The 22,024-nt window shown below is 39.9% G+C and overlaps 1 protein-coding gene and 1 long non-coding RNA gene across 2 annotated transcripts in view; one reads left to right on the top strand and one right to left on the bottom strand.

Annotated features, from left to right (window-relative positions):
• The window catches only part of NOX3 (NADPH oxidase 3), a 55,495-nt gene extending 45,940 nt beyond the window's left edge, over positions 1 to 9,555 (top strand). The window contains exons 12-13 of the mRNA XM_074946993.1: positions 1,809 to 1,933; positions 8,817 to 9,555. Of these exons, the coding sequence (XP_074803094.1) occupies positions 1,809 to 1,933; positions 8,817 to 8,943 (252 nt within the window). The 3' untranslated portion in view covers positions 8,944 to 9,555. The remainder of the gene's footprint in view (positions 1 to 1,808; positions 1,934 to 8,816) is intronic.
• Positions 9,411 to 12,202, bottom strand: LOC141984054 (uncharacterized). Its single transcript, XR_012638628.1, has 3 exons — positions 12,071 to 12,202; positions 10,275 to 10,381; positions 9,411 to 10,082 (listed from the first exon to the last, which is right to left on the bottom strand). It is a non-coding gene; the product is annotated as an uncharacterized LOC141984054 (long non-coding RNA).
• Between the last annotated feature and the right edge of the window lie 9,822 nt (positions 12,203 to 22,024).

Genomic DNA, 22,024 nt, shown 5'->3' with positions numbered 1-22,024 from the left:
AGATCTTTAAGCATAAAGAGGGGAAAGCTACCATCAAAAATGTATTCCCATGAGTCACCAATAAATCCTGACCACAAACTGACTCTGTAGGTTTGGGTAGTCAAAAGTTTTGTTAAACTGTCCACACAACTTCTGCATTTTCGATGCTCAAATGTATTGGTTCTCTTTTGACTTTCCTTAATAGCCTCACAAAGCCTAAGAGCACTGGCTTCTGGAGATCATTAATCGTGATGTTTTGCACATCTACCATATTCCTGAGCTGCTCATTCATACCCTGAGGGATTGCTCCAAGTGCTCTTGTAATCATCTTTGTTCTGTTTTCCATCATCAATCCACTTCGTGGCAGAGTTCTTCATACTTTTCCATTTTTCTTCTTGTTTCTTTTTTGCTTCTTCTGCTGGTATGGCAATATCAATTAACATGGTCTTGTTAATTGATTTATTATTTATGTATTTATGTACTGGTTTGCTATAGTGCCTACAATGTGCTAAGTACTTTCCAAGCATACAAGAAGAGATGGTCCCTGCCTTGGGGAGCTTAAGTCTGTGTACACCGAGCATTGGACAGATGAGTTATTATATATCAAATTTAGAAATACATCTATTTCCTTTGTTCTGGAAGTTTCTCAACTTAGGTTAAAGTGGGTGTGGATAATCCTCAATATCAACTTTGGTTCTTTGCCTCCTTGCTTACTGGTGGTTCAATAATGTTTTCTGAAAGGAGAATATTGGGGGAATAAGGGGACGGAAAATGGCAAGCAGAATTACTTGCAAGTAAATTTCCTTTTTCAGCTTAACAAAGGAAAGTTATTGCTGCTTGTCTGATATCATAAAGTATGCTATTGGTAAAGCATTGGCCACCGCTAATGATGGTATGTATATGCCATATGAGAGTATGAGGTGGAATATTGTTCAGAATATTTAAGCAGGTTCTTTTCTCTGCAAATACAAAAATGAAAGTGGTGGTAGAATGTTGTGCACCGCTTGTGCATACCCTCTTTGATGGCTCCTCTGTGGTCAACTGAAAATTCAAAGCACACACATCCTGGATACACATAGAATTCCTATATTGCATATAATTTCTATTATTTATTTAAAAATCACCATTACTTCGCTACTTATGTTTTTCCTTTCCCAGATCATTTCTTTTCAACATTAAAATGGTTATCACCTTCTTAACTACCGGGAAATGTTCAAAAGCTGCTAAGTAACTTAGGAATCGAAGTCCTGTTTGCAAAAGTGACTTAGGCCCAGATCCTCAAAGGCACCTAAATACCTTTCAGGATCAGAGCCTTAGGAACATGTCTCATTGAAAGTCAATAGGACTTAGGTGCCCATGTACCTAAGTCACTTTTGAAAATGGAATTTAGACTTCTAAGCCACTTAGGCACTTTTGAAAATGTTGTCCTCCCCCGGCCACCTTTTTTTTTAGGGGCCAGAGTGCTGGCCTCTGATGATGATTATAAGTTTGTAGTTTTTTTTCCCCCTGAAAGAAAAGGAGTACTTGTGGCACCTTAGAGACTAACCAATTTATTTGAGCATAAGCTTTCGTGAGCTACAGCATCCGATGAAGTGAGCTGTAGCTCACGAAAGCTTATGCTCAAATAAATTGGTTAGTCTCTAAGGTGCCACAAGTACTCCTTTTCTTTTTGCGAATACAGACTAACACGGCTGTTACTCTGAAACTTTTCCCCCTGAGTAATATATATTTCCACCTTTTATTCAGAGACTGTATTATCACTTTACTTCTTACTCAGCATATACATTGTTGATTTTAAAATTATTGTCTTGCTGTAAATTTTGCTTTAGGCTACTCATATAGCTCTACATGATGATGAAAAGATGGATGTAATTACTGGTCTGAGACAGAAGACCTTCTATGGAAGGCCGAACTGGGACACTGAGTTCAGGCAAATAGCAGAAAATCATCCTAGGTAAGACAGGTTAGCTTCTAGCCTTATTATGTAACTCTTTCTCAGCATAAACAGTGGGAGGGCAAATCTTTTAAAATGATCCTTTTAAAATTTAGCTTTTTGCTATGTGGAAAGAAGATTTATGTTTAATGAAGCTTTTAATGAAGAAATCTCAGAAATAGAATGCCAATAAAATCTAATTTTTGGATAAGAAAATCTAATATTTAGAAGTATTTCAATACCCTGGCCTTTGCCAGATATAATTGAAACACACAATCCAATTACTGTTCTGCACAAAGGACAAAGTAACATTAATTTCCCTTGAAGATGGTTATTAAAGAGATAAATTGTGATTTTTTTTCTTGTGATGTCAAGGATATGTTTGTTCTCTCAACATATTTGGCTACCGTTGTAAGACTGTGCTGTTCTGTCATTAGTTCATCTCTGCTGGCAAAGACAGTTCATCTGAACCTGGTGGATTTGCTAGTGGTCTGAGAAAAGCTTCTTTGTTCCTGGAAGCCTTTGAACAAAGAATTTGAAATATTTTTGTGCTCATCACCAGAAAATTCAGGAATCTTTGTGATTCTTTTCCCTTTCCAAATATTTACCTGTTAATGAAAGCTGAAGGCCTGCATTCAGGAGAAAGGCTTGAGAAAGGAAAAGGAAAAACATTTTTTTAACGAATGAAAAACTAAAATGCTGGAAGGGGAAGAGAGAAAAGAGTAAGCTTCAAGAATACCATAAAATTGAAAAAATAACAGTAATAGAGAAACCAGTTGATAGAGGTAAAAATGAATACAAATCAGGAAATAAGAAGGAAGATTAAAAAATGGGCAAAGGGCTGAAAATATAATTTTTCCTTTTTATTATTTGTGAAATATTGCTACTACAAAATCATATCTTTTAAATTTAGACTTGGAGTAAAATTCAACTTGCAGTCTAAACTTTATTATTTGACAATTTTCAAAATATAGTTGTGAAGTGAAAAATCTTCAAGAACGACATTTTCTGTGCTGCTTTTCATGCACAGAGTAGAAGGTGATGGTGAGAAGTCCTGAATGTTGTGATGCTTCCTTAAGAATCCAGCACTGAACTTTTGGGAACATGAATTTGGGTCATAATAGGCATGTCAGTCTGATATTGATCCAAGTCAAGATAATGAAGTAGCTGATACAGGACACAATTAATAAAGAATTAAAGGAGGGTAATATAATTAATGCCAATAAACATGGGGTTTTGGTCAAACTAACCTGATATATATTTTTATGAGATTACAAGTTTGGTTGACAAGTTAATAGTAAAAAGAAAAGGAGTACTTGTGGCACCTTAGAGACTAACAAATTTATTTGAGCATAAGCTTTCATGAGCTACAGCTCACTTCATCGGATGCATTCAGTGGAAAATACAGTGGGGAGATTTATATACATAGAGAACATGACACAATGGGTGTTACCATACACACTGTAACGAGAGTGATCACTTACGGTGAGATATTACCAGCAGGAGAGCAGGGGTGGGAGGAGAAACCTTTTGTAGTGATAATCAAGGTGAGCCATTTCCAGCAGTTGACAAGAACATCTGAAGAACGGTGGGGGGTGGAATAAACATGGGGAAATAGTTTGACTTTGTGTAATGACCCATCCACTCCCAGTCTCTATTCAAGCCTAAGTTAATTGTATCCAGTCTGCAAATTAATTCCAATTCAGCAGTCTCTCGCTGGAGTCTGATTTTGAAGTTTTTTTTGTTGAAGAACTGCAACTTTTAGGTCTGTAATCGAGTGACCAAAGAGATCATAACTGGTTTTTGAATGTTATAATTCTTGACATCTGATTTGTGTCAATTTATTCTTTTACGTAGAGACTGTCCAGTTTGGCCACTGTACATGGCAGAGGGGCATTGCTGACACATGATAGCATATATCACATTGGTGGATGTGCAGGTGAACGAGCCTCTGATAGTGTGGCTGATATGATTAGGCCCTATGATGGTGTCCCCTGAATAGCTATGTGGACACAGTTGGCAACGGGCTTTGTTGCAAGGACAGGTTCCTGGGTTAGTGGTTCTGTTGTGTGGTGTGTGGTTGCTGGTGAGTATTTGCTTCAGGTTGGGGGGCTGTCTGTAAGCAAGGACTGGCCTGTCTCCCAAGATCTGTGAGAGTGATGGGTCATCCTTCAGGATAGGTTGTAGATCCTTGATGATGCGTTGGAGAGGTTTTACTTGGGGGCTGAAGGTGATGGCTAGTGGCGGTCTGTTATTTTCTTTGTTGGGCCTGTCCTGTAGTAGGTGACTTCTGGGTACTCTTCTGGCTCTGTCAATCTGTTTCTTCACTTCAGCAGGTGGGTATTGTAGTTGTAAGAATGCTTGATAGAGATCTTGTCGGAGTTTGCCTCTGTCTGAGGGGTTGGAGCAAATGCGGTTGTATCGTAGAGCTTGGCTGTAGACAATGGATCGTGTGGTGTGGTCTGGATGAAAGATGGAGGCATGTAGGTAGGAATAGCGGTCAGTAGGTTTCCGGTATAGGGTGGTGTTTATGTGACCATCGCTTATTAGCACCGTAGTGTCCAGGAAGTGGATCTCTTCTGTGGGCTGGTCCAGGCTGAGGTTGATGGTGGGATAGAAATTGTTGAAATCATGGTGGAATTCCTCAAGGGCTTCTTTTCCATGGGTCCAGATGATGAAGATGTCATCAGTGTAGCGCAAGTAGAGTAGGGGCATTAGGAGACGAGAGGTGAGGAAGCGTTGTTCTAAATCAGCCATAAAAATGTTGGCATACTGTGGGGCCATGCGGGTACCCATAGTAGTGCCGCTGATTTGAAGGTATACATTGTCCCCAAATGTGAAATAGTTATGTGTGAGGACAAAGTCACAAAGTTCAGCCACCAGGTTTGCCATGACATTATCGGGGATACTGTTCCTGATGGCTTGTAGTCCATCTTTGTGTGGAATGTTGGTGTAGAGGGCTTCTACATCCATAGTGGCCAGGATGGTGTTTTCAGGAAGATCACCAATGGCTTGTAGTTTCCTCAGGAAGCCAGTGGTGTCTCGAACATAGCTGGGAGTGCTGGTAGCGTAGGGCCTGAGGAGGGAGTCTACATAGCCAGACAATCCTGCTGTCAGGGTGCCAATGCCTGAGATGATGGGGCGTCCAGGATTTCCAGGTTTATGGATCTTGGGTAGCATAGAATACCCCAGGTCGGGGTTCCGGGGGTGTGTCTGTGTGGATTTGTTCTTGTGCTTTTTCAGGGAGTTTCTTGAGCAAATGCTGTAGTTTCTTTTGGTAACCCTCTGTGGGATCAGAGGGTAATGGCTTGTAGAAGGTAGTATTGGAGAGCTGCCTAGCAGCCTCTTGTTCATATTCCGACCTATTCATGATGACGACAGCACCTCCTTTGCCAGCCTTTTTGATTATGGTGTCAGTTGTTTCTGAGGCTGTGGATGGCATTGTGTTCCGCACGGCTGAGGTTATGGGGCAATCGATGCTGCTTTCCCACAATTTCAGCCCGTGCACGTCGGCAGAAGTTTCCCCATGTTTTTTCCACCCCCCACCGTTCCTCAGACGTTCTTATCAACTGCTGGAAATGGCCCACCTTGATTATCACTACAAAAGGTTTATTTCCCCCCCTCCCCCCTCCCCGCTCTCCTGCTGGTAATATCTCACCTTAAGTGATCACTCTCGTTACAGTGTGTATGGTAACACCCATTGTTTCATGTTCTCTATGTATATAAATCTGCCCACTGTATTTTCCACTGAATGCATCCGATGAAGTGAGCCGTAGCTCACAAAAGCTTATGCTCAAATAAATTTGTTAGTCTCTAAGGTGCCACAAGTACTACTTTTCTTTTTGCGAATACAGACTAACACGGCTGCTACTCTGAAAGTTAATAGTGTTGATGTAACAGACTTCTATAAGGCATTTGACTTGCTATCACACAACATTTGGATTAAAAAACTAGAATGATCTAAAATTAACATGGCACACATTAAATGGATTGAAAGCTTGCTAACTGATAGGTCTCAAAATGTAATTGTAAATGGGTAATCATCATCAAGCAGGAGTTTCTAGTGGGGTCTTGCAGGGATCATTTCTTGTCCCTGTGCTAGTTAACATTTTTATCAATGATCTGGAAGAAAACATAAAATCATTCCTGATAAGTATGCAGAGGATGGAAAAATTGGGGGAACGGTAAATAATTGAGGACAGGTCATGGATACTGAGCAATATCGCTTGTTGGTAAGCTGGGCGCAAACAAATAATATGTAATAATAATAACTGTAAATATATACAGGTAGGAAAAATGAATGTAGACCACACTTACACGATGGGGGACTCTGTCCTGGGAAGTAGTGACTCTGAAAAATATTTCGGGATCGTGGTGGATGGTCAACTGAATGAGCTCCCATTGCAACGCTGTGGCCAAAAAGGCTAATGTGATCCTTGCATGCATAAAGAGAGGAATCTTGAATAGGAATAAATAAAAATATTTTAACTTTGCATTTGGCACTAGTATGACCACTGCTGGTATACTGTGTCCAGTTCTGGTGTCCGCAGGTCCAGAGGATGTTGATAAATTGGAGAAGGTTCAGAGAAAATGGGAATGATTAAAGATTTGGAAACGTACATTATGGTGATAGATTCACAGAGCTCAATCTATTTAGCTTAACAAAGAGTAGGTTAAGGGGTGACTTGATCATAGTCTGTAAGTATCTACCAGGGGAACAAATATTTGATAATGGACTCTTCAGTCTAGCAGACAAAGTATAACATGATCCAGTGGCTGGAAGTTGGAGCTAGACAAATTCACACTGGAAATAAGGTGTACATTTTAAAAAGTGAATGTAAATAACTATTGGAGCAATTTACCAAGCTGTCATGGTGGATTCTCCATCGCCGGCAATTTTAAAATCAAGGTTGGATCTCTTTGTAAAAGATATGCTGTAGTTCAAAAGGAATTATTGTGGGGAAGTTCTATGGCTTGTGCTATACAGGAGGTCAGACTAGATGATTACAATGGTCCCTATGAATCTATGAATTTGCTTGTGAGCCTCAGTTTATACGTTTAAGATCAAATGTGAACACTTTAAAGGAAAAAGTGTATGAGAGAAACATTTTACTGGAACTGTATTGGGCAAAAACTGTCCCTCCTCCATGCCCTCTGCACGTGCAGATGGTTCAGGATGCAGAGGAATTGGCATGGTTTTGCTGTGTGTGGGTAAAGGGGCAGCTGGATTTCATGAGGTAACCAGACTCAGGGTGGATTCTAGGGGCAGGCAAACAGGGCCATCGCCCTGGGCACCAGCTTCCAGGGACGCTATAACAACTTCCAGGGGACACTGGACTGCTAGGCTCCCCCTTCCCAACTGATTGGCCAACTGTGTTTTAGGTTTTCTTTACCTGACTGTTAGGGGAGGTTGGGTGCCAAAAATGTTTTCTGCCCCGGGCAGCAAAATGACTGGGGCTGTTCCTGACCAGGGTCTACATCCCTTGGATACCACTGAGTCCAGGTCCACATGGGCTCCTTTCTCTGCAATGCACAGCGTCTCTTTGGTGTATCTACTACACCAGGGGTTCTCAAACTTCATTGTACCATGACCCCCTTTTGACAATAAAAACTACTGCATGACGCCAGGACGGGGAACCGAAGCCTGAGCCTGCCTGAGCATCACTAACTCAGGCATGGGGTGGGGGGCAAAGCTGAAGCTCAAGGGCTTCAGCCTTAGGCAGGGGGCCTGTAACCTGAGTTGCAACATGCAGGGCTGAAACTCTCCGGCTTCAGCCTTGGGTGGTGGGGCTCAGGCTTTGGCCCTGGGCCCCAGCAAGTCTAAGTCAGCCCTGGCGAATGGGGTTGTGACCCACTTTGAGGTCCCGACCCACAGTTTGAGAACTGCTGTACTACACCATGAATCCACCATTCACACCTGCTAGAGAGTACACAGCTAAAACTGTCCAGCTAGAGATTGGGGCAGCAGCAGCAAATCAGATTCTTAGCAATTCCAAGCTCTTATAGATACAATTGCTGGTGCAAACATTTGGGAGCTCCAATTGCCACTTAAGCACAGGTGTGCTTTGGAAATTCAGTGGTGGGCACATGTTCTTGGTATTAACACTTCTGCAACACTGTTTTTGTAGTTAGAATTCACTTGAACCTCATTTGCACTTTCCTTTGTCAAAGCTTATTGGGAGCAAACATCAGTTGTACCTCATTGCTGCAGATTTAGCTTCCTGCTCTAATGGCACAAATTCTGAAAATTTTCTCCAGTAGGTGCACAGCTAATGAGTGTGTACTTTATATATTTAATGGATATGTGCACAGTGTCTTTTTAAAAGCAAACCCTCAAACAATGATATATTTGATTGTGCAGCAAATAGCTATTTTTCTATTGTTTGTAACATCATTGCCTAGATATTTGCAAACTTGGGCATGGACTTATTCTTCTATGAGGACCTCTTACATGTCAAGTTTCAAAATTCAGCCACTTTTAAATTATGTCTGTGGGCAGAAATATGTATTTTTTTTCATCTTCATAGAACTCAAAAATAACTGTAGGGATTTTTTGCATTTTTTAAAATTACTGCCACTTAGAGACAAAGAATGGAAAATTTTAGCCCATGGAGTAGGTATTTTTTTGTAAAACTATGATCGTGTGAAAACAGAGTTATCATAAAAAATGTTTTTTGCAACCCCAGTTATAGCAATCCAGTTGAACACTGTAATAAAATGTAATAAACACTAAAGAAGAATTTAAAATAAAGATGGTTATAAAATAATACTTTGTGAAATGAACACGGGCAAAACTTTTAAAATGCATTTGTCAAAAGGCCATTTTAAAAGATTTAAACAAAACTGAGGATTGTCAAAATATGTGGTTTATTTGTTTTGTTCTGTTATCTTTTTGTTGCTGCAGCAAGAGCATCGGTGTATTCTTCTGTGGACCCAAAGCTCTCGCCAAGATCCTTCAAAAGAGGTGCAACTTGTACTCATCAGCTGATCCAAGGGGTGTTCAGTTTCACTATAACAAGGAAAGTTTCTAAACAGTATTTTTGAAATTTTATAATTGATGTCATTGTACTGTATCCTTTTTCAATGAAATCAGTGGAAGTTAGGGGTCTAAATATAGTTGAGGATCTGGGCTCAAGTGTCTTTATAATTTTAAAACTAAAAACATGAAACCCCCACAGAATTTACATAAGTTAGTGGAAGATGCAGCTCTGCTCTACATTAAAAAAACAAAAGCAAAAATATATTAGATCTGTACTGAGGTGTAAAACACAGTTCATAAGGATCATATAATGCGTTTACCCATCCATACAATAAATCTGTGAAGCAGAAAACAGCCCAAGTGTGTTAGCAGTTGAATAAGACAAATGGCAATATTATGTATGTACAAACACATGGAAAAATATTCACTGGAGAAGACAAAACTATATAGACAAACAACCACATAAGGATAAAAATTACATCCCAGAGGTCTATAGGAATATTTTATAAATCTGTTTGGGGATGCAGTTTGTATGAACTAAGCTGGTGCTACAAGATATAGTTCTATTATTATTGAGTTGAAGACGATGCATCTTTATTTGAAAATTGTGCAAGTTTTCTGAAATGTCTGTGAAATGATTAATGTGGTGCATATAGTGTAGCGGTAAAGTGAGTGGAGAATTAGCATCTCTGCCAGTTCACCTAGAAGCATTTATCTTTTTTTTTTTTCTTTTTTTCCCCGGGTGCCTGTGATGAGCCTCAGGGTAAGCTGACACTTATTTTTTAAATATAAATTAAGCTTCTTTTTTGTGTGTTGAAAATCTTGAAGGGAATGAGGAATATGTGTAAGTACCAATACCAGCTGCTATTGCATGAAAGAAAGAGGTGGCAATCTCCTGTAGGTTCTGAATGATTGTTTTAATGGGCCTGGATCTGAGGTATCAAGCACAACGATATTGTGCTGCCAGAAAAACAGGATCTGTTCTCCCTTACCTCATGCAACAAGATGTAACATTTAGCTTCTGGCTCAACATGGCATCTCTTCACTGCTTTGATTTATTCCCACTTTTGCAAATCACTGTGGTATGCTACAGGAGATGCATTTAGAGCCCTTGTTATTCAGTAGTTCATTGAGTAGCATCACTGTTATCACCACCAGAGGAGAATTTCACTTGTATCTGGGCTGAGTGACCTAGAATAAAAAGAAAAGAATAACAGTAAGTGGGGAGGTTTGTTAGACTTGAATGAAACTGCATTTAGGTTGAATGAAAATCCCTTTATTATTAATATAATTTAAATCAAAATGGAAACTAGGAAGATTTGGCTTAGTGCCTTGTTTTTGAGTAGCACTGAGCACACAGCAGCTATGATAATGTGAACGTACATGTAATTATTATTGTGTTTATGTATGAAAACATCTGCTGTCAGGGAAAATGAAAGATGTCTTCATGAATTTGTCCATTCAGCTTCTTCACTGGGAAGTGTTCACAACTGTAGAGAAAAATATTAGTAAATAAAATATAGTTAAAACAGCACAGCCTCATCTCATACTGTACTAATGTGACAGTCAACCAACTATTCACATGCCCATACCTACAGATTAATTATTTGGACCTTACAATAAAATTAACATTACCAACAGATTTACTGTAAGAATTTAAATTGTACACTTGTATTCGCCAACAAGTATAATTTAGAATATACGATTTTACATGCTCTGGGATTTTTTCCCCAAAAGTGCAATAGAAACTGTCTAGTGAAAATTGCCCTGTTTTACATGAAAAGATGAAACAGGGTCTGCCAAATTTACTGCATTCCATCAGATTATATATACTGTATAATTATAAGGGATCCCCTCCATCTTTCATTCTGGTATGATAAAGTGCTGTATTTGGGCAAAACCAAATATTGTAAACTACAAAAAAGAATAGGACTTTCAAAAGGTTTGGATAGTCCAGATTAGCAGGAGAATTTATCGAAGTTTATACAAAGAGAGCTCTCCTGGAAAGGGGATAGTTTTCAATGACTGTTACCTGACATTTGTGTTGCTATTCTCAACCGTGCATTGGAGTTTTGTTAGGGGAAATTACTTGAATGTGAAAATAAAAAACAAAGTGATGAGAAAAGAAGTGAAACCATAACTGCCAAAAGCACTGTTGTAGGAGATGGACTAGCAGCTGCACTCTTGTGCATAGCAGATGTGTGCAGTCCACCGACTTTTATTTTCCCTTTGGAAGCATCTCACCCAGATACAGGCCATACACAAACTTGCTTTGCTCATGAGATCTGAAGAGGTTACAGCATGTTGTCACAAAAAAGCAACAAGCCTAGAAAGCATAGCATTCTCAGACTGTCACCCATCCAAGTAGTTATTAGATCCAAACCTGCTTTGTTTTGAAAATTAGATGAGTTTAGGTCCATTGAGGCAAATGGAAGAACAACAGCTGGATTCTGCTATTTGTAACTTATGGTGACCCTTATCATTTCCCTGCTCCAGAAATTCTGCCGTTCTGAATCTTCAGAGTCAAAACGGGGGGGGTTGAGAAATGTTCTCCATGAGTAAGGCTGTGTCCACATTAGGGAAAACAGTGTTTTTGAAATATGTGAACTAACATGTTAATTAACTTACATTAAAACCCTAATAGAGACAGGAAATTTGTATTTTAACATGAGTTAACTGGTAAGAACCAACCAGAGCTGTATTTTGACACAAGTTAAAATGCAAATTGCCTTGTCTACGCTATGGTTTTAATACAGGATAACTAACACAGGTTAGTTGACATGTTTTGAAAATACAATTGTTTTCCTAGTGAAGACAAACTCTTTGAAAGGTTTATAAATATGCTATCTGATACTGTTGAGGGGGTGCTGATTAGGTGTACCAAGACAACAGCGCTGTCCAGTAATGATGCTCTGGGATATAATGCCCAACAGTGGGGATTCCAGGTGCCGCTTTGCCTAGTGGCAGTATCTCCAAGAGGCCACTTCACCTAATGGCAATATCACCCAGTGGCAAGAGTGGTGAGGGTAGGGGAACCCAGGCCCACACTATTCCACCAGGTTCCGACCTAGCGCCCTTCAAAACCAGATGCCCTGACACAGGGTTCAGGTCCAAATATCCCTAAGCACGTTCCCTGGGTCGCGTCCTACCCTCATCCCAGTCCCTCCAGAGTTACACACGGGTTCCCTCTTGTGCTCCCTCTGCTCTGTCTCCGGCAGCTCCTCCACTGGTAACAGCAAGTCATCCCCTTTGGTTCCTGTAATCAACTGACTTCCTGCGGCTCAGGTAGGCCCCAACAGCTTGGAGTCCCAGCGTCTTCCTGGAAGGAGGCTTTTACGCACAACCACTCTCGTCCACAGGCAGCCCAGGCTGAGCTGAGCTTCTCCCTTTTGAATGCTCCTTCCACTGGGAGCAGGTCCAAGGGCAAGGAGGCATGACTAAAAATAGAGCATGCTAAAAATAGAGTGTAGCTCTGACAGCATGAGTGGCGGGAGGGGCCAGCCACCATGAGTATGTGCCAGCCACCATGAGTATGTGCCTAGTATCTCACATAGGTACATATTCTGACGGCTAGCCCATCTTGCTGCTCACGCAACTGCAACTATACTCTTACTTTTTTAGCTTGAGCAGAGCTGTTATAAAGGGAAGGGTAATCACCTTTCTGCATACAGTGCTATAAAATCCCTCCTGGCCAGAGGCAACATCCTGTTACCTGTAAAGGGTTAAGAAGCTCAGCTAACCTGGCTGGCACCTGACCCAAAGGACCAATAAGGGGACAAGACACTTTCAAATCTTGGGGGAGGCTTTTGTTTGTGCTCTTTGTTTACGTAATTGTTCTCTCTTGGGACTGAGAGAGACCAGACAGAAATCCATCTTATCCAAGTCTCCCATATTGCAACCAGTATAGGTAAGCCAGGCAAGGCGGATTAGTTTCTTTTGTTTTATGTGAATTTTCCCTGTGTTAAGAGGGAGGTTTATTCCTGTTTTCTGTAACTTTAAGGTTTTGCCCAGAGGGGGATCCTCTGTGTTTTGAATCTGAATACCCTGTCAAGTATTTTCCATCCTTATTTTACAAAGATGATTTTTACCTTCCTTTTTTTTTTTTTAAATAAAATCTTTCTTTTAAGAACCTGACTGATTTTTCCATTGTTCCAAGATCCAGGGGTTTGGGTCTTTGATGATTTTGTAACAAATTGGTTAGGATATTATTTTCAAGCCTCCCCAGGAAAGGGGGTGTGTAGGGCTTGGGGAGGGGAGAGAGATTTGGGGGGAAGATGTCTCCAAGTGGTCTCTTTCCCTGTTCTTTGTTTAACACGCTTGGTGGTGACAGCATACTGTTCAAGGACAAGGCAAAGTTTGTACCTTGGGGAAGTTTTTAACCTAAGCTGGTAAGAATAAGCTTAGGGGGTCTTTCATGTGGGTCCCCACATCTGTACCCTAGAGTTCAGAGTGGGGAAGGAATTCTGGCAAGATCTAACACAGGTATGTCTCCCCAGGCTGGAACATACATCTCTAGCTCAAAGTTTAGACATATCCTTATAGTCATAGGGCTCAGGGTTGGGATCTGAACTCTGATCCAAATTATACTTTTATTGGATCACGGGACCATCTCTAGTCCTTCATGACTGCTTTTCTAGAATTTTATTCTTTCATATTAAAGGCCAAAATCAGAAAACTTGGATGCCTAAAGTTATACAGCTAGAAACATATTTAGATACTTTAAGTGATCTGATTTTCAGAGGTGGTTGAGTACCTTCAACTTAGGCACCTAAGTTTGAAAATGTTGGCCTAATACCTTTGTAGACTGTGGCACAGAAAAGAATCAAGGAAATACAACATCCCGTACACTTTCCCCTGTCGTCACATAAATAAACATCTTTTAGCCATCATTGGTGTATGTGGGATGGCAGTTACAACACATCACAAAAAGCCATTTAGTTTTTGACGTGAATATCTGTTCACAAATATTTATTCTTATTTAAAAAAAAACTTTTTTACACATTCTGGCTTTGTTGACAAGTCAAATATGAGTTTAATGGTCTCATACTAGTTCCTTTTTGAGCATCTCACAAAACCACCATGTGAGTTGGCATGGTGGGCATTCCCAGTTCAAGGAGAGCCCAAAAGAATTGTGGGTCAAAACTGAAGTACATTTGGGTTGAACATGTATGAGAAGTTGCACAAATCCCCTGCCTGCACTGTGTCTGACTGAAGCCAATGCCCATTAGCATGAGCACAGTACTCACTCATGCATCTTAAAAACTGGTTAAGATAAAAAAAGAGAAACTTCAGATTAAAAAGGTCATTGACACCTGATCAGTCCTGCAACAGGGAACACTCATTAATTATACATTACTATAAGACTATGTTACATTTATGTAAAAATGTCTACACCGAACAACCACCATTGCACATTAATTTGAATAAACTAGCCATACAATTTTCTGAGTTCACGCAGCGTTGAAGAATTCAGAAGGCTATGTAGAATGTATACCAATGCACTGCTAGCCCTTTAAGATCCTTTTTTAAAGATTTCTTACTCAGCAGACAAGAGGATGATAGTTAAGATGCACAGTTTGACAACTCTGAACATACTAGCAAAGGATGAAACAAACCAAAATATACGCTGTGATATTATTGGTCAACACATGGAGTCTTCTGAATATAAACTATGTGCAAAATAACTAGATCTGTCTGGATTGGCCTTTGAAAGTTTACACAATCCAGTATGCCATTTCTTCTAAAGGACTGTACTATTACTATTTTTTATGGTAGGTATGATAATCATTACAAAAGATGACATATCCATGGTATGGCTGGCGGAGTGTAATCACATAAAAATAGGGCATCTATATATATTACCGTAAATACATTATAACAGTTTAACACATTCTACTTATGAATAACTTTTCACGCAAGGAACCCAAACCAGTTTATGAACAAATGGTCTAATTCTGAGAGGTGCTGAGCTAATGGAACGTCCAGGAAGTCCAAAGGAATTGATGGCGCTCCGCATTATGCAGGATCAGTGCATAAGAACTTAGTCAATGAAATTAATTGGAGTTTTGTCCAAGTGAGGACAGTAAAATTTGGTACCGTTAATCAACATCAGCACAAATGATATTTTACAAATATCAAACAACTTTTTTACTACTAACTAACCTTTTTTAATAAGAGAAAAATTGAATTCAGGTTAAATGACTGGAATGGTCACATTTGTCTATAATAAATATTTTAGTGCTTTGGTACATGCTGGTTGTCTTATTGCTATACCTACACGTAACAATTAATAATGCAGCCCACAAGCAGTGAGATGTTTCTTTGGGGAAGGACACAAATACATACAGAATTCAAAGTTACTGCTCTAGGCCCCAATCCAGCAAAGCACTTAAGCATCTGAGTAGTCCCCTTGACTTCAATGGTCAGTATGGCCTCTTGACTTCAATGGGACTAGTCACATGCTTAAAGTTAAGCATCTGCCTAAGTGCTATGCTAGATCACTGCCCTAGGTAGCTCACAGAAAGTGATGCACAAACAAGAGACTGTTTTGCTGTGGTTAAAATAGGACACTGGGAGTTAGGATTCCTGGGTAAATCAGGGCAACGTTTTTCAGATAAAACTTTTTGGGGGGGTGAAAAATGCAAATTCAGTGACATTGAAATATTTCATAAATTATGTTGATTTTGCCTAATTGTTTCTATTAGAAAAAAAACAAAATCAGAAAAAAAATGAAATGCTTAATTTTGACATTTTTGAAATGAAACATTTTGCCCTTGTGGTTTGATGTGCTGTTACATTTCAAACCTTCCTTTAATTTTATTTCAAAACCATTTTAAAAAAATGATCAAAACTGAAACAAAACATTTCTATTTAGGCAAATCAAATCATTTTGTTTGACCCAAAATAATTATTTTTGCTTTTCTAAATTGCCAAAAAAACAAAAAATCCATCATTGGCTCAGCTCTATATCTGGGTTCTATTTCTGACTCTGCTCTCCAGAGGTGTAAGGGTGGATCTATGACGCTCCTCCCCTGCCTGAGCACCTAGGCAGAGTCAGCCTGAATCTGCCCCTTAAACATCTCACCAATTTTAGCCGTTTTTGGAAACTATATTACCAGTCACCTAATCTATTCTTAGCCCAGCGGCTAAGATGTTTTTAATGGCAAATATTTTGGATTCCTAATCAACAGATGTACGTGTATGAGAAAATGCCTACATGCCAAGTAGATGCTGTAATATACAATACATTTCTTCAGTAAAGTAACTGAGAGAAATACACAGAACTTTTATTGACATCAAACAAGCTCTATTTAATAGTTAAAAATGGGCTGAATTCTAAGTGAGATTATGAGTTAAAATAAGATAAGAGAGACTAATAGATTTAGAATATTACAAAGTGGGTTAAAAATGAACAACTGAGATGGGAAGAGAAAGAACAGGGCTTTTAAAAAAGTCTTTAATAAGCAATATTATCCAAACACCTGAGCACAGATTTTTGTCCTGGCACTCTTTACCCTAATAAGAGAACAGGAACAAGACTTGGCGCCTGCTCCTACTTCCAGCAAAGGGCATAGTAAAACGTTCAGTGGCTTAAATGGTAGCAGGACCCTGTGCTTCAGAGCACAGCACTATCAGAATAGCTGAGGTTTAATTTTTATGTATGGTATATCAGAGAGTTTTCAACAGGATGAAAGACTCTTTTTAAATATTTCATGTAGAGAATATACAATGGCAAAGAATATAGTTAAGTAAATAAATAATGTTCTGCTTCCGTTTCCTGGGATGCACTTATCCCCTTTATGACTCTTGATACTGCAGTGCATTTCCTTGCTTTCAGACTTCTCTTACCTCACTCATACTTAACGAATTTTCTAAGATTACAGACATAGATGTGTTCATCTCTTGTCTAGTCTTCTTTAACAGCTTAAGATAAATCCTATATGAACCAGGTCTGAGGTCTTCATCCTGATTCTTTATCACCTCTGTTATTGGCTGTGTAGAAATCCAGGCTAGTGAGTGTACAACTGTCATCTGATGGTTTTTGGTTATTGTCCTGCCTTGAAAATATATTTAATGCTGTATCTGTGATACTGTTATTTACATCAGTAAATTCATCCTTCCTCATTCCACTCACTATTTTCTGTACAATTAATGGGGCATTTTTAGCACATTTTACTTCAAGAAGAAATCAGAAAACGGCAGTTTCAATGGGATGGGTGAATATAAGGCACTTTACTATGCAGATGATATCTTACGTCCCTCAACTGTGTTAGTTTGCACAGAGAAATCCAAAGCTCATCTGAGAAAAGTGATCAATTAATTTTCCAAATTCTCTGTGTATAAAGTAAATTTCCAAAAAAAAGTGAAGTACTTCCCTTGTTCAAATCTGCCCTCATAGGCTGCCAAAGTCATGAAGCACTTGGGCAAATTGTTCAACAGAGGATTGGAAACTGTGCTATGAGACATTATCAATCTGGGAATCCAGTTACTGAAAGCTTGCTTCATGAACTGGAGCTAATTGATGCTCTCATTGTAGGGTTGAACCCGAACCATCAAAATGACAGTAGTTCCACAGATAAATTCATTTTTAGTATGCTGCCACTTAAAATTCCACCCAGTCACTTTAAAAGGATTCAGAACATGATTCAAATCCTTTTATGGTAAGGGAAAAGACCAAGAATTAAAACAGAAAAATTAGCTGCTCATAAAAACAAAAGGTGACATAAGGCTTCCAAATAGAGAATTTTATTATATTGCAACATATTTTTCACAACTGCCTCTTTTTCTTTTACCTACTGAGCCACTTCTTACTTGGATCAATTTAGAAGCTCTAGAAATGGCATCTTTGCCAGTTCAATCCTGCATAGTCATGCCAATTAAAAGGTTCAGTATCCTAATATTAAAGTATAATAAGGAAGTTTGGATAAGGGAGACCAAACTGATCAATTTTTTTATCAAAATTATTTAATCATTCTACCACCTGGAACAATGCTAAAATACAAAACAAGAGCATGTTCCTTTACCTGGAGGAATAGGAAAAAGATTGTTTCCATAGGGAAGCTGTATCTGAAGTGTTTGCAGACTACCTTTACATTTTTGCAAAATGGTTTTAACTTAAGAAGTGATCAACAATTGAGATTCCACGTAACTTTAGTTTATTTGCATTCCTATTAAATATATTTGACTATGAAACAAGACCTGCTGGTAACTCTTTATTGGACTGTTATCAGCTGAGTCATATTAATATTTGTAATATTTATTACAGGAGTTGTCCTCAGTACATGAGAGTACAAAGGGTAAAATTTTCAAAAGTGCCCAAGGCCCAGATCCTCAAAGGTATTTTGGTCCCCAACTCCTATTGAAATCAATAGGAATTAGGCACCCAAATACATTTGAGGATATGGGCCTACATCCCATTTTCAAAAGTGCTTATTTCACTTAGAAGCCTACGTGCCATAGACTTTCATTTGGACTGGACAAATTTGATCTTGCCTCACTCATATCCATTCGGAAAGCGGCTGCAAAGATCATTTTCCTAGCTTCCACTTGTTAAATTTTCAAACAAGAGCCTCAGTGCTTTCTTTCATGCTGCTCCTTGTGCTAGGTAGGAGTTCCTCATAAACATCTGAAAAGCTACCTCATTATCGAAGCAACCTCATCTTCCTCCTTCAAATTCCTCCTGAAACCTACTTTGCTGTGATGCCTACAAAAAACTTGACAACAGCTAGGCTGCTGGTGTGCTGAGACCACTGCCTGTCGTGATGACCAAGATTGTCTCATTGCTTCCTTTTCCTGCCCTGTCTGTCTGTCTGTCTCTGTCTGTTGTCTCTTGTGTTATACTTCGATTGGAACAGGGTGCATCTTTTTGTTTTATGTTTGTCCAGTGCCTATCACAATCGGGTCCATGAATAGAACTCCTACGTGCTATGGTAACACAAATAATAAATAATAATAACTTACAATGATCCAAGAAATATAATGAGGGGAAATGAATGAAACTGAGAAAAGGACACTTTAGGCTAAAAAATAAGAGAAAATATCCTAATAAGGAATTGCTAGAAGCATGGTTTCTTGAGTTATTACAAATAGGACTAGACAAACTACAGAATAGACCTTAGGAATAGACCAACCCTGTACGCACTCCCAATAAACCTCTAATTTCCACCTCTAATTTCTAGGGCTCTCATATTTTCTCTGAGTAGCGGTCAGAAACTTTTAATCAAAAATGCCAATTTGTCAAATTGTTTCAAAACTATGTTGACTTCAGTGAAATGTCTCTTAGGAAAAAAACCCAGAATGAAGTGTTTTGATAATGTTGTAAAGCCTCTGGTGGGTGGAGACCACCGTCTATCATGCTGACCAATATTGTCTCATTGTTCCCTTTTGCTCCACAATCTGTCTCTATCCATCTGTTGTCTCTTGTGCTACACTTTGATTGTAAGCTCTTTGGACCATCATTTTGCTCTGTACAGCCCCTAGCACATTGTGGTTCTGGTCCATGACTTGGGCTCCTTCATGTTACCACAATACAGATAATAAACAAACAATTCTTGAAATGCAATTTTTCAAACCAACTTTGAACAGTGTTTATCCAGCCTACAAGGCTGACTAGCCATCTCCGCAACCAATTTAAGGAGAGCTGTGTGTTTTAAGTTTTCAGACAAGGCTTTGTCAGATGAAAAGTCAGAATTATATTAAAAAGAAAAGGAGGACTTGTGGCACCTTAGAGACTAACAAGGTGCCACAAGTCCTCCTTTTCTTTTTGTGGGATACAGACTAACATGGCTGCTACTCTGAAACCAAAAATTATATTAGTTTATCACCACCTAGCTGAATCTTTGGGTCACAGTGCAGTGGGATCTGTCTTAAAAAGGCCAGATTGTTAACTACAGCAGTGCAGTGATATTTTCAAGGATTTTAGGATAAGGGTTTTTATTTAAGAGTTAGACGCTGTCAAGATTTTAAAAAATAAATCAGCGTAGCTGATGTGTAAATCAGCATACGTCCATTGTCTTTAATAGAACATTATACTAGCTGGGAAGCTGGTCCAATATCTTTAAAGAAACCTCATGTATTTCTGAGGAAAATACCTTGGTGTATAAAAACTTGAATAATACCTTTTCGTCATTTATACTGTGTGCTTATTTTTTGCACTTCACTTTCTAATTCTCATGACTAGCACAATGCTGATAAGTTTTGGGTTCTAAAACTGCATTATAATTAAAAACAAAACAAAACAACCTTTGCACTGAAATTTTAAAATGTCATAAAATCCTTTCTATTTAAATTATGTTTTGTAAGCACTCCTCCTGCTCCTTTTTAGCAAAATGTAAATTTTGGCCTAACTTACTTGAAAGCTTCCAAAATCTAGAAGAGCTATGATTGACAACCTACCTATTCATCTGTTTAACTACATTTATTTTTCAGGTTTGTTAGTCAGGATTTATACTTTCAATTTTTCTTAGTACATTTGCCTTCATTCTTCACTGTAGACTTGTTTCACTGACCTTCCGCTTTTATTTCCAGGTACAATATTAATATTCTGGCAGTCTGACTCCACTATCTGTGGTTATTTAAATGTTTTGTTAACTAGTGAAGACTGTAGCATTCACTTAACATGGAACAAGACTGGCACCCAGTGGCCAGACCAGAGACCTCCAGCATTTTATTCTTCACAGTTTTTCCATTAGGCATCTTAGAGTTTTTCTGGGATGTTGAAGATAGCATCTTAATCTCACAGAATCATTTTTCCTGTACTGCCCTTGGCATTAAAAAGGCATAGAGCAATTGTAGCTAAAAAGTTCACTGTCTGTACTCTTCTACTGCCACAAAAATGTCTTTATAGAGAGTTCTCTGAAAGTGGACCATGAGTAACTGCTAGGTTCAAACACCCCAAACTGCAAAACACTTTTATACCCTCAGGGCCAGATTGTGACTGGCTGTTGTACAGATGCGCAGAAAGCGGCAGAGTGCAAGATGCCCCCAGCCCCACTTTGCACATCCTACTTTAAGGCCCGATATAATCTCAGTCCTTACACTTAGGGAAATGCAATGACTTTTTCATCCATACGCCGTATGGATACACATCACCCCAAAGCGGGTTGGGAGAAGGCAGGGCCTTGCTCTCGACCCTCATCCACACTGGCCTGCAAAACAGTCCTGACACATCCCAAAGGATCCTTGGGACACAATCCTTCCTAGAGTTTCCCCTGTGCTGGTACTAGAGTTGCCAGGTGTCCGGTTTTCGACTGGAACGTCCGGTCCAAAAGGGAAACTGACAGCGTCTGCTCAGCACAGCTGACTGGACGCTAAAAGTCCAGTGACCTGCAGTAGCAGGAAGAGCAGCAGTTGTGGCTGGAGCCTGGAGGAGAGGCTCTGCTTAGCAGCTGCTGCTCTTCCCGCCCCCAGCATGACACAGAGAACTGGCTGGCTCCAGTGGCGCCAGAACCCGGTGGGGGGTTGGCCTGTCCACTTTTCCCAGGAGCGGACCCCCCCTCCACCCCCGGCCAGGCCAGCATGGAGCCTGGTGGGGAGCCTGGGCAATTGTGGGAGCCACATGGACCCTCCACCTGCCTGCGGTGTGGGGGGGCTGAAAGCAGCCCCCAGCCCGTGTCCCTGGCCCCCGGGCTCCCTGCCCAGCCCAGGGCAGGTGGAGGGTCCACAACTCCACGCCAGCTCACCACAGTGGCCCGCACAGCTCTCCCCAACCTGAGTCTGGCTGGAGGGGGGCCCTCCGAGCCACAGCCCGGCCACGATAAGAGCTGCACAGACAGGCGAGCAGCAGACCCACCCCCTGCCCTGGGTTCCGGGGAGGTGGGAGGAGACATGGGCAGGGGTTGCTTTTGGTGGAGATTTGTCAAGAGCAAAGCATGCTGCCAAGCCAAACTAATTTCTTTCTTTGACAGGGTTACTGGCCTAGTGGATATGTGAGAAGCAGTAGACATGCTATAACATGGTTTCAGTAGGGTTTTTGACACAGTCCCACAAGACATTCTCATGAGCAAACGAAGGAAATGTGGTTGAGATGAAATTACTATAAGATAGGTGCACAACTGGTTGAAAGATGGTACTCGTAGAATAGTTATCAATGGTTCACTGTCAAAGTGGGGGGGATGTATCTAGTCAGAACTCTC

Source organism: Natator depressus, chromosome 3, assembly GCF_965152275.1.
Source record: "Natator depressus isolate rNatDep1 chromosome 3, rNatDep2.hap1, whole genome shotgun sequence".
Lineage (NCBI taxonomy): Eukaryota > Metazoa > Chordata > Testudines > Cheloniidae > Natator > Natator depressus.
Note: the sequence above shows the minus strand (reverse complement) of the source record. Positions and strands in the feature narration are given on the sequence as shown.